Source organism: Tetrapisispora phaffii, chromosome 14 (genome assembly GCF_000236905.1).
Source record: "Tetrapisispora phaffii CBS 4417 chromosome 14, complete genome".
NCBI lineage: Eukaryota > Fungi > Ascomycota > Saccharomycetes > Saccharomycetales > Saccharomycetaceae > Tetrapisispora > Tetrapisispora phaffii.
Genome location: NC_016533.1, coordinates 383,585 through 396,209, shown reverse-complemented (window position 1 = coordinate 396,209; position 12,625 = coordinate 383,585). Strand labels below are relative to the sequence as shown.

General features: G+C 33.4%; 9 protein-coding genes across 9 annotated transcripts; 4 read left to right on the top strand and 5 right to left on the bottom strand.

Moving 5' to 3' along the window:
• Positions 1-14: 14 nt before the first annotated feature.
• Positions 15-1,136, top strand: LYS1 (saccharopine dehydrogenase (NAD+, L-lysine-forming); the record flags this gene model as incomplete). Its single annotated transcript, XM_003688353.1, has 1 exon — positions 15-1,136. One exon carries the CDS (start codon positions 15-17, stop codon positions 1,134-1,136), a length of 1,122 nt encoding a protein of 373 aa, XP_003688401.1.
• Positions 1,137-1,299: 163 nt separating this feature from the next.
• On the bottom strand, positions 1,300-2,520 carry MAK11 (Mak11p; the record flags this gene model as incomplete). Its single annotated transcript, XM_003688352.1, has 1 exon — positions 1,300-2,520. The coding sequence occupies one exon, from the start codon at positions 2,518-2,520 to the stop codon at positions 1,300-1,302; it is 1,221 nt and encodes a 406-aa protein (XP_003688400.1).
• Positions 2,521-3,223: 703 nt separating this feature from the next.
• RAM2 (bifunctional protein farnesyltransferase/protein geranylgeranyltransferase) lies at positions 3,224-4,231 on the top strand (the record flags this gene model as incomplete). Its single annotated transcript, XM_003688351.1, has 1 exon — positions 3,224-4,231. The coding sequence occupies one exon, from the start codon at positions 3,224-3,226 to the stop codon at positions 4,229-4,231; it is 1,008 nt and encodes a 335-aa protein (XP_003688399.1).
• A 443-nt stretch (positions 4,232-4,674) lies between these two features.
• Positions 4,675-5,751, top strand: YVH1 (tyrosine protein phosphatase YVH1; the record flags this gene model as incomplete). Its single annotated transcript, XM_003688350.1, has 1 exon — positions 4,675-5,751. The coding sequence occupies one exon, from the start codon at positions 4,675-4,677 to the stop codon at positions 5,749-5,751; it is 1,077 nt and encodes a 358-aa protein (XP_003688398.1).
• Positions 5,752-5,862: 111 nt separating this feature from the next.
• Positions 5,863-7,158, bottom strand: MND2 (Mnd2p; the record flags this gene model as incomplete). The annotated part of the gene is made up of 1 exon (XM_003688349.1): positions 5,863-7,158. One exon carries the CDS (start codon positions 7,156-7,158, stop codon positions 5,863-5,865), a length of 1,296 nt encoding a protein of 431 aa, XP_003688397.1.
• A 409-nt stretch (positions 7,159-7,567) lies between these two features.
• On the bottom strand, positions 7,568-7,819 carry MCO12 (Mco12p; the record flags this gene model as incomplete). The annotated part of the gene is made up of 1 exon (XM_003688348.1): positions 7,568-7,819. One exon carries the CDS (start codon positions 7,817-7,819, stop codon positions 7,568-7,570), a length of 252 nt encoding a protein of 83 aa, XP_003688396.1.
• A 422-nt stretch (positions 7,820-8,241) lies between these two features.
• On the top strand, positions 8,242-9,231 carry SWD2 (WD-repeat containing protein SWD2; the record flags this gene model as incomplete). The annotated part of the gene is made up of 1 exon (XM_003688347.1): positions 8,242-9,231. One exon carries the CDS (start codon positions 8,242-8,244, stop codon positions 9,229-9,231), a length of 990 nt encoding a protein of 329 aa, XP_003688395.1.
• Positions 9,232-9,409: 178 nt separating this feature from the next.
• HCS1 (ATP-dependent 5'-3' DNA helicase HCS1) lies at positions 9,410-11,443 on the bottom strand (the record flags this gene model as incomplete). Its single annotated transcript, XM_003688346.1, has 1 exon — positions 9,410-11,443. One exon carries the CDS (start codon positions 11,441-11,443, stop codon positions 9,410-9,412), a length of 2,034 nt encoding a protein of 677 aa, XP_003688394.1.
• Positions 11,444-11,906: 463 nt separating this feature from the next.
• On the bottom strand, positions 11,907-12,431 carry ATP7 (F1F0 ATP synthase subunit d; the record flags this gene model as incomplete). Its single annotated transcript, XM_003688345.1, has 1 exon — positions 11,907-12,431. The coding sequence occupies one exon, from the start codon at positions 12,429-12,431 to the stop codon at positions 11,907-11,909; it is 525 nt and encodes a 174-aa protein (XP_003688393.1).
• Positions 12,432-12,625: the final 194 nt, after the last annotated feature.

The window sequence follows — 12,625 nt, the reverse complement described above, 5'->3', positions numbered from 1 at the left end:
AACTACAATTACAAATGTCCGTTACATTACATTTAAGAGCTGAAACTAAACCATTGGAGGCGAGAGCTGCTTTGACGCCAACCACTGTGAAACATTTAATCAAAAAAGGGTTTAAGATCTATGTGGAAGATTCACCGCAATCAACATTTGGTATCGATGAATATAAGAAAAGTGGTGCTCACATTGTACCTGCTGGTTCTTGGATTGAAGCTCCAAGAGATAGAATTATTATTGGATTGAAAGAAATGCCAGAAGAAGATAGATTCCCTCTTGTTCATCAGCATATTCAATTTGCTCATTGTTACAAAAATCAAGCGGGTTGGGAAAATGTTTTGAAAAGATTTATAAATGGACAAGGTATACTTTATGATTTAGAATTTTTAGAAAATGATCAAGGCCGTAGAGTAGCTGCATTTGGATTTTATGCAGGGTTTGCAGGGGCTGCCATTGGCTTAAAAGATTGGTGTTTTAAGATATTGAATTCTGTTGATGAAGATCTAGGACCAATTGTTCCATATCCAAATGAATCTTCTCTAATCAAAGATTTGAAGAATTATTACACTAGAGCAGTTAAGAAAAATAATGGAGTGGCTCCAAAAATTTTAATTATTGGTGCATTAGGCAGGTGTGGCTCAGGTGCAATTGATTTCTTGAAGAAAATTGGTGTTCCAGATAGAAATATAATCAAATGGGATATGAATGAAACTAAAAAAGGTGGTCCTTTCAAAGAAATTGTAGATTCTGATATCTTCATAAATTGCATATATTTATCAAAACCAATTCCTCCCTTTGTAAATGATAAAATACTGAACAATCCACATAGAAAATTAACTACTGTAGTTGATGTTTCTGCAGACACTACAAATCCACATAATCCAATCCCAATTTATAATATTGCTACAGTATTTAACAAACCAACAGTTACAGTGCCTACTACCCAAGGTCCAAAACTATCTGTTGTTTCTATCGATCACTTGCCTTCTCTATTACCGAGAGAGGCATCCGAAGCCTTCTCACATGATCTATTGCCATCTTTGGAGTTACTACCACAGCAACACGTTGCCCCAGTGTGGACTAGAGCTTATCAATTATTTAAAATCCATTCAGCTAGAGCATACAGAGAATCCAAATTATAAGGGAATTTTTATTTACGAATGGACTTCATTAGTTTTGAGCAATCATATTTTGTTTTGTATATAATTTAACTACACCTTCATTAAAATAAATAAAACAATTTTTAAATTTTAATTATTATGTATTGACGAAGTATTATATCATCTAAATATTATAAGACTATACCTATTCCAAGTGCACTGTGACCTTCTTCTTCTTGGCCTTCTTATTAGCTTTCTTACTTTTCTTTTGCTTCTCACCGAACATAGCTTTCTTTAAATCTTCCATGTCACTTTCAACTTCACTTTGTTCACCTAATTCCATTTCTGAATTAGATCTCTTCTTCATTGTTTCGTATTTCTCAACAGATTCGTCGCAAAGTGCCAAACAATTCAATCTTTCACCACTGTCAAAAATAGCGACTTGTTGTCTTTCAGTGTCCTTTCCTGTCAATTTCAAATCCCAAACCACAATCTTACCATCAGAACCAATCGATACAAGATATTTCCCAAACTCATTTGCATAAAATTTAAAATCTTTCACACGATTTGTATGGCCTAATAATACGAATGCAGGAGCTACTTTATCTTCAGACTCCTCTTGGAATTCTTTTGTCATGTAGAAACATATACTACCTTCGCTTAAACCGACCACTAAATATTCATCTTCACTGCCATTAGCATCGTTTAATTTTTCAACTTCCATATGCATTATTGTCTTTTTCTCAATATCAATCTCCTTCACAACCTTTGCAGTTGATGTCTTATAGATCAATACTTTGTTTAGTAACGCCACCGCAAAGAAATCACCGTTGCCTAACCACCTTACGAATTGACCATTTTGAGAATACTTTCTTAATTTAAGAACAGCAGCTTTCTTCACGGTCATCAAATTCCATAAACGAATAGAATGATCATCACTAACACTCACTGCAACTCTGTTGGAAGGATGTATGTCTATATCATTGATTCTTGCTGTATGACCCTTCAAAGTACCAAAATTCTCCCAATCTTTTACTCTCCATACCACAATCTTGTTATCTTCAGAAGCGGACAACAACCATCTGCTACCACTACTGCTACCGTCAACAACACGTTCATCTTTCTCGTCACCTTCATTCAGTGAGGCTCTACTCTTCGAAAACATCAATGCAGTAATCGAGCCCTGGTGCGCTAACAGAGTACCTAACTCTTTTCTCTTTTGAAGATCATAAATTCTAATATGCTCATCATTAGAGCCTGAGACCAAATATCTTCTCGAAATATCCAAACATTTGACACTCAATGCATGAGCTTGGAAATGGAAAATAGGAGTAAACAATGGAGTAGCTGAGGACAAATCCAAAGAGACACATAAAATATTGTGTTCATAAGAACCAACAACAATTCTAAACTGATTTCTTGCCATAATTTATATAATCCTATGCACACTCTTCTTATAAGAACGAACAAATCTCAAAAATACACACAATTGGAGTCTCTGCACTTGTAGTTGTAAATCAATGTTCCCCCAAAGATTCTTTTGTTTACCTAAGCTATTCAATGTTTTATATCGATGAGATGAGATGAGATGAGATGACTGTACTCAACTGAAAATTTTTATAAAATTATAAAAATTATAAAAAGTCGTTGCAAAGGAATCGAACAGTCGCCTTGTCAAAATAGTAATATTGAAAAGCACAGTGCAGTACAGAAACATGCCAACATTTAAAGACAGAGAGAATGGAAGTGATGGAAGCATATAATATTAAAATACTTACTACATGCTAATGTATTTACAACACACCTAGTACTTCTGAATAGTTTGAACAGTTTATTCATGTACATATATGTATGTATGTATGTGTGGTACGGCGACCTACTATGGCTGCTCCGTCTTAAAATCTGAAACACAACTTGAAACACAACTTTTCATTCTTTTAGGAAACATATTGTAGTGATGAGATTTTGGAAAGAAGGTTTCTATTTACATAGTTTATATATGTAGACTCACTTGTATATATATATAGAGACCAACTTGAACTGCATTGGTTATTTTGTCTTATTTTTATTTTAATTAGCAAACGGTAAAGATTGCATCGCATAGCATATCATTGGCTTTGAATTAATCAATGATGTCAGAATTTGATGTTAGTTTGTATAGCGACATTGAACCACTGCCAATCGAAACAGGCTTGGACAATGAGCTTTGTCAAATCATGTACACTGATGAGTACAAACAGGTTATAGGGATTGCTAGACGGTTGATAAGCAATGGGGAATTCTCTGAGAGAGCACTAGACTTAACTTCTTGTGTGATTGATTTATCTCCTGCTTTCTACACAATCTGGAATTATCGTTTTAACATAGTCACTGCATTGATGGCAGTCAGTGGTGACATTGAAGCCTTTTTGAATAAAGAGCTTGATTGGCTGGATGAGGTGACTTTAAATAATCCTAAGAATTATCAAATTTGGTCCTATAGACAAGCTCTGCTAGAGGTGCATCCAAATGCATCTTTGAAACGAGAATTGCCAGTATTAGAGATGATGATAGATGAAGATACAAAGAATTACCATGTTTGGTCTTATAGAAAATGGTGTGTTCAAAAATTCAATGATTTTACTAATGAATTCCAGTTTGCCGATAGTCTAATAGAAAAAGACATTTATAACAATAGTGCATGGACGCATAGAATGTTTGTTTTGAAAAATCTAACATCAAATAAGAATGAAGACAACTGGAACGAACAGTTAAAGAAAGAAACAATCGATTTTGAAATTGAATATGCTAAACAAAAAATTACACTATGTCCACAGAACGTAAGCAGTTGGAACTACTTAAGGGGGATACTTGATAAATACTTTGATGAAGATTACACAATAAACGGCATAGATGAATTTGCCATTCAGTATATAGATAATATCTTCGAGAAAAACGAATCTGAACTTACTGAAACTAATTCTACCAACTTACCACAACTAAAGTCGTCATATGCACTCCAATTTGTTGCTGATGGCTATTCAAGGATCCCAGACAAAAAAAACATGGCAATCAAGGCATACAAATCTTTATCAATCAAGTATGATCCAATAAGAAGAGGCTTATGGAACCATATGATATCCAAACTGTCAGCTTGAACAAATATTTTTCCAGCGTCCACATATGCAAGGATTTAAAAGGGAAGAAAGAAACAAACCAAAAAATAGATAAATATCATAACGAATGATGCAGTATTAGTATAATATCAGTTAATTAATAAACGTTTATGAAGTTATCTTATTACATAAGTAGTATATTAACTACATCCTTAACGTACTTGGCTTGTATATCTGACTTGGTAGCGACGCTCTCTATACAAAATATTTTACAAGCTCATCGCAAAATTTTTGTATGGTGATGGGAATATATTGAAGGTCACATAATAACATTAGATATAAAGATATTAATAAAACATGTTTATCTTATAGGATTTTTTTGATCTGAGAGTATAAGATAAGTTTTTACATTCATATCTTTATGTTCATTAGAATTTTCCCATTTCCTTTAACTATTCAGTAAACACCAAAGACAAATTTTTGTAATGTCTAAAAAAACTCCAGAAGAACCAGATCTAACCAGAATTTTGGGTGGTATTTATGTTGGCGGTATTTCTCCAATTGCAAACCACACTCCTTTACATGCGCTATATGGGATCACTCATATTTTATCCATTATAAAGTTCCAAGTGATTCCTGAATATCTAGTAAGAAAGAGTTACACTGTGAAAAATATTCCTATAGATGATAATGATTCTACAGACATCTTACAATATTTTAACGAATGTAATACTTTTATTGATCGTTGTTTGTTTCCAGATGAGGAAGAATATTCTCCAGATAAAGCAGACTTCAGAAAAAAACCGCAGAAGGGTGCTGTTTATATCCACTGTCAGGCAGGTGTCTCCAGATCTGTCTCTTTCGTTGTGGCGTATTTAATGTATCGATATGGGTTTGACTTGAAGACTTCTCTACATGCTGTGAAGAGGAAAAGACCAATGGTTGAACCAAATGAAAATTTCATGGAACAATTAAAACTTTTTGAAGAATTAGGAGGTAAATACGTTTCTTTAGATGATCCGCTTTATAAGCAATGGAAATTGACTAATTCTGTTAAGGAAGACCCAACTGGTAATGGTATTTTGCAGGACGATGATCTATTTAAGCAAGATGAACAGAAAACATTAGATGAAATGACTTCTGAGGAATTAGCTGAAGTTAAACTTGCAAGATGTAAGAAATGTAGACAACAATTGGCATTATCCACATCATTCATTAAACATGTACCTCCTAGCAAAGAATCATCAGAGGGACATTTCTTAAGAAAATCTGGAGGTAAAAGAATAACCAGTATTCAAGATTCGCAGACAGTTTGTTCCCATTATTTTGTAGAGCCATTGAATTGGATGAAAGAAGAATTACAAGGCAAACAAGAACTTGAAGGTAAATTTGCATGTCCTAACTGTACTAGTAAAGTTGGTGGTTATAATTGGAAGGGTTCAAGATGTAGTTGTGGTAAATGGGTCGTTCCAGCTATTCATTTACAGACAAATAAAGTTGACACTGTTTCATTTCAAAAGAAGGCTTTGCCGAATGTTGTTGAATTCCAAGAGAAAGAATAGAGATGGCCTGCAAAAATTATATTAAATTAAATTTAACTGTATATGTTAACTAATAAATAAGTGTATATTATTAATAATTCAGCCATTCCGCTGGTTATCTAAATGCATAGTTTACTGTGGTAAGTTTGATTCGTGTATTCTTTCAAATTGTTCAATAGTCAGACTTCTACCTGCCTCGGTAAGACTACTAACTCTTTGATTATCATTCACAGTTGGTGGATCAGAGACATTTAATGATGGCACTTCTGAATAGTCGTGACTATCGGCGGTATCAGCATCAGCGTCAATTCTGTGATAATCGTAATCATTAGCTACATCATATACGTCAACAGAGTTTCTCAAATGTGATGATTCGACATATTGTTGTAGCTCTAAATTCCTAGACGGATCAGTAATTTGTTCAGTTTGACGGCTATTCGAGAAGTCTATAATAGGTACATCCATCGCTTCTATCCCAGCTTCTACTTCGTTAAAACTTTCACTGTTGTTTCTATGAAGTAATATTCTATTGTCTATATCTGTAAAATTTGTTTGCTGAACGTCCGATCCATAATCACTTTGGTTCATACTATTTCTATTTCCATTCGTGTTTTCTTCATAATCGTCTTCAACTCTTGCATATTCTTCACTATAGTCATACGAAAGTTCATCCTCTTGTATCTCATCATATTCGTCAGCTATAAGAATTTCTTCTCTGTTATGATCCGGTTCATTTAGCTCGCTGAAGGTAGTTCCATCATCATCTATATTCTCTTGAAATGCATGTGGTAATCTATTTGGCCTAGATGTATTACTTGGTAAAGTAGAACTTCCTAACTGAACTTCAGGTCGTTGGTCATCAAAATGTCTGCTTACTCCTGATCTACTATTGTCAAGGTCGGTATCGATTGCTGTAGGGTATGCAGTTCCTTCTCTATCAAGGTCCTTATCTGCCTCCAGAAGAGCCTTATGCTCCTCCTCCAATTGTTGCATAGTTTTTGAAACTCCAATTGATCGTATGAAGTTCCAACCTAACTTCTGTATATCTTTAAGTCTTTTTTTCATCATTTCTTCTTTCATCACCATTTCATCGAACTTGGCTCCTGTAGCGTTTCCATATTTAATTCTTGATTGAGGGATGAACGGTGTCTCATCAAATGTGTTATATGCAGCTAGGGGAGGATAGTATTGTGCCCTCTTCTTCCGCTTATTGACAATATATTTACTCCACATTTTCTTCTTGTTACTCGCATTCCCATTTTGATTTAAATCATCGAATGTAAATCTACTCTTTTGGTGAGAACTACCTTTCGAAACATTACTTTCATTCTCATTTAGAGCAATGTTCGTTTTAATATCTCTAAACAATGCTAACTCATTTAACGAGGAAGTGGTACCATTATCGTTAAATCCAAACCCTGAGAACATACTTAGTCAGTTCTTACTCAAACTTGTTCTTTATACTTGGAAACTTATAAATATAACTGATTCAACACTAGAAAATCAATGGCAATAATCAAATGATAATTATATGTATATCATTTATCTACCTGTTATCCAGTTGACAACATTTGTCAGCAAAGTGAATCAAATATTTTTAAAACTTCAAATCATCGGATTTGATCATTTCGATATATAAAGGTATATTTAACTTTATTCCAAACAATTTTTGGATATATAAACTAAATAAGCAACAAGAAACAGTATAGAATCTTCTAGAGCATAGCCTCTTATGAATATTAACTAGTAATTAAATGCCAAAATACATACACATACACAGACATTCATGTAAAAACAGTATATATAAAAATAAAATAGGTATCCAATATGTTCTGACTCAATCTTTTAGTTCTTCAAACCTTCTCCTGAGATCAATCGAACTTTGCTTCCTAAAGCGTTCTGACTGCTTAACATACGACACAACTTTAGAATAGCAGTATTCACCCCAAGATAGATACCTATGAATATAATTGCTGAGGTCGTAAGTATCATAAGCAAACACTAGGCCCGTGTTATGCCGTATAGCTGCGAGTAGCATAGCTACCAATGTTAAATCAATACCATAATGAATCAAACTTTGCACTCCCATCACGATAGCACTAACTACAACTGAGTGGATTTATCTCTTATCAATCTGAATACTTCATAATATACACATACATATACATATAAATATTATTTATATATTTTATATGTCATCTTTTAGGCTGTATACTTTTTCTAAATGACAATCTAAAAGATTTTTAACAAAATTCGATATTGATATGTTTATTAGGACTTTAAGTTTAAAGATTTGTTAACTCTGAATACTGATGTTTATTGTATTGTAACGATAACCGATCATTTCACTGTTAATAGTTATCTTTGTTAGGGATTACCATTGGTAACACTTGCCTACCCAGTCACAACACAATCATTATTGAATAGTGGAAAAATTATAAACAATTATTTAATTGATAACAGTAGAAGGTAACAAGAAGCTTATAGTTAAATTTGTTTTCTAGTACAGAGATGCCATTGGAAATAAATAAAGAGAATTTGTTGAAATACAAGGCTGTGAAATCATATAGAGTTGCTGAATCCGAGGTTGCACCTGTGACTTCCATTGATTTCGATGACCATGGTCAATATTTAATTAGCTCCACTGCAAATGATACTATGCATCTTTATGATGCTGTTGGATTTAGGTTTTTGAACTCAATTGGCTCTAAGAAATACGGTTGCCATTCAGCAAAGTTTACACACGTTCAAAATGAATGTATATACTCTTCAACAATGAAAAGTTTCGATATTAGACATTTGAATCTTGAAACTAATCAATATTTGAGATATTTTACAGGACATGGTGCCCTTGTTAGTGATATACAAATGTCACCATTGAATGATACGTTTTTATCGTCTTCATACGATGAATCTGTCAGATTGTGGGATTTGAGGGCATCCAAGGCCCAAGCAATTATTCCAAGTATAGTACCAAGTTGCATAGCATACGACCCAAGCGGGTTGGTGTTTGCTATAGGTAACCCTGAGAATTATGAAATAGGATTATACGATGTTGCTAATCTAACCAATGGTCCATTTTTAGTCATTAAAGTAGATCCAAATTTCACAGATAAGTGGAATAAACTGGAATTTTCAAACAATGGTAAATATTTACTTTTAGCATCATCAATGGATAGACAATTGATTCTTGATGCATTTGATGGTTCGAAATTATTTGAATTATCAGGAAATAACCCATTCCCCCTCAGAGAATTCATGGATTCTGGATCAGCATGTTTCAGCCCAGATGGAAAAATTTCTTTGTCAACACAATATAATGGTAAAATAGCTATATGGAGTCATGCAGATTCTATTAGCGGAGGATCAACTGTCAAACCTGTTGGTTATATATCGGCTGCTCCGGACTCTTGTCCAAGGACAATAAAATTTAATCCTAAATATGCAATGTTTGTAACAGCAGATGAAAATGTGGATTTTTATACTTACGATGACAATTAATAATAAACACATAAAGAAACTGCATCGAAAATGATCTTCTTCCTGAAATTCTACATAGTCAGACGATAATAACTTGTTATTATGTTCCATGTAATTTAAAATAAATACAGCATTCCCTCTATAAGATTTATACATACATATATATATATATATATTGGGATTGAGAAAATGCTAATCTTTAAAGTAGCTCTCCTACATCAGGATAACGTAGATCAGTGTTGTCGCTTGACCATTTAACCCATTCTTCTAAGAATTTACATTTACTTCTTTCCAGCGTTTCCATATTCCCAATCACACATAATTGTTTTTTTGATCTCGTAATAGCAACATTTAATCTGCGAGAGTCTTTTAAGAAACCAACTTTGTAGTCATCATTACTTCTAACAAGTGATAAAATAATCACTTCTTTTTCTCTTCCTTGAAAACCATCAACGGTTGAAATTTCAATTCCTGGATATTCTGCTCTTATAAGTTTCTTAATAAAGGAAATTTGTGCACGGTATGGTGAAATCACACCAATTGCAGATTGTGGAACATTACTTTCTAATAATTTCAAAATATGACTTTTTACCAGATATGCTTCATTTTCATTGTATTTAGAAGCAATTATTTCATTATCGTCATCTGCTCGTTCCAAGAAATCGTCACCTTGTGTATCATACCAAATCAATGGCTCCAAAGTTTCATCATTAGCATCAACACCAGGCAAGTCTGATAGAATTTGAGTTTTAACTGAACTATCTGCGATTAATTGCCCGTTATACATTTCAGTAGAAGGAAATTCCATTATGCTCTCATTCATACGATACTGAACGTTAAGTAATGTTTTGAATTGATCGCCATACACTTTAACTAATCTATCAAAAAGTGTGGTACTTAATTGGTCGGCTATTTTTTTATTATCTTCTGTTTTAATTGTAGGTGGTAATTGTTTATTATCTCCTGCCAAAACTAACCTTGAAATATCAGATCTATAATGAGAAATCAATGGGATCCAACATTGTTGTTCTAGACTTTGTGATACTTCGTCAATTATTAAGGTATTAAATAGTTTCGGAACTTGATCGTATACCGAACATAACTCTCTTGAACCGGCTCCATGAAGAGTTGCAACGACCACTCTTGCTTCTAATATCATATCACAGATGACTTTCTTTTCTCTTGTTCTTAATTCCCTTCTCAAGTCCTTTACTAATTTCCGAGCTTCTTTCCTGTCTTTATAATTCTTCATTTTTTTAATATCAGAGATAGTTTTATCTATATCTTTATCTATATCCTTAACAATTTCTCCAGCATTTCCACTTCTTGATAGAATATCTAATGAATGTGCCAAATTAGCTTCTAATAAACGAGCAGGATGCCCAATTCTTAACAACACATTGCCAGGTAAAACCTTATCTAATCTTTCCAAAATAGTGTCAACTGCAATATTCGATGGGCCACAAACTAGCACACGTTCACCCTTTGCAACTAATTGTTGAATTAATTCAATCAATGTATAAGTCTTACCTGTGCCTGGTGGGCCATGTATAATACTAATATCATTCGCCATAGCAAATGCAATTGCATCCTTTTGTGATTTATTTAATGCTTTATTATTAAACTCTATGTCGCTCTTTGGAGTTTGCTTGATGAACTGTCTGTCCTGAAGCAAGTATTGAATAATATTATTGTTTGGGGTTCCTTCAAATTCACCTAATTTACGTAAAGTAGATTCCATTCGTTTATAAGTGACAGTATTGACAGTCTTTATAATGTATAATTTTGGAAAAGAATAAAGTTTCATTGCATCTTCTTCATCTTTCTCTTCAATTGTTATGGAACAAAGTTGGTCTGTGATTTTATACACAGTCCCTACTATTTCCAAAGCTATGCCATCGGCAGAATTATCTAAATCTATAAAGCTATTTTTACCTCTTGATTTCGCCTTCTCCTTACCACTTGTCGATGGTCTTATAGAAACAATATCACCAGCTTTTATATCGCCTCTTGCTATTTCAGTATTTATAGCATGATTAACTGTCAATTCAACGAATATTTTCCCTGCGAGACCACTTCTAATATTCTCCAATGCTAAGTTGTTGATAGCCAATCCATTACTGACAAGCTTCTGCAAGGGTAGAGATTTTAAATTCGTTGCAATAGCCTTCACATCTTGTTCCTTCTCATGCTGAATATTTTTAAGTAAACGTTCTGAAAATTCTTTGTTCATTTTGAGTTTATTTAACTCTTTGGGAGGAAAGCACTATAGGGTATATCTAATATAGAATTGAATTAAGCTGAAGTTCACTGTACGTTAGACTTAAACTTACAAAATTCAATTATTTAAATTCAAGTTATAAACTTTTCATATTCTGTCAACTCATCGGTATTTTATAAATTCTATAAAACACTGACTATTAATATTGTTGTAAAGAATGAATTGAAATCTTAATAATATGTGGTTTTTATTCGAATATTTAAATTATATAATCTGAATTTTGTTATATGGTTGTGAATGTTATTTCACAATGGAATATATAAATTGTTAGTGAGAATATTGGATGCCCACACTTGGTAGAGCGGGATATTCTTTTCTTCAGTTCTTGAATGGTACTTACTATTTTGCAGCGTCTCATATGACCAAGTACATTATTTGCAAGTTCTTACAATTGGCATAATGTAAAAAAAACAGCTTACATAACAGTCAAGTCACCGAACTTCTCTTTGTAACCTGGGACGTCCCATCTACCCTTCTTGACCATTTCTTCGACCTTAGCGTCAATTTCTGGTTTGGCAGCAACTAATTCATCAACAGTCAATTCATCGAATGGTCTAGCAGATTCAATGTTCTTCAAAGTAGCTTTTAAGTCCAACAATTCCTTAGCAACCATCTCTTCGGTTCTCTTTGCATTATCAATAGCTTCAGCTTCAAAAGCTTGGATAGTTGATAATTGTTTAGAGGTGTCAATCGTTACTGGTTTGTAAGCTTTGTAGTAAGATTCAATCTTATCAACAATTGCTGTGTTCTTCAAAACGCTTCTGTAGTGACTGAAATCAACTGAGGTTGGTTGAGATTCTAATTCGTATAACTTTCTTCTAGCTTCATCGTTTCTCTTCTTAAAAGAGGATAATTGAGTAGCAGTCTTACCAGTCAGTTTCAAAGAAGAAATAACCTTAGACCAATCTAATTTTACAGAGGCAGCTTTAGCTAATGTCATCTTGTGTTATGGGGTGTGTATTCGTATTGGCTTAAGACTTATCACTTCTTAGTCGAGTTCAACTTCAACTTAAAATGAAAGAATAAAATCAGATGCATATGGGAAATCTTAGATCACTATCTGTATCCATCTACAAATATACACTCAACCAATTCAACTGGTTTGTTTAATAATCTAGTCTCCCTAGATGTTAA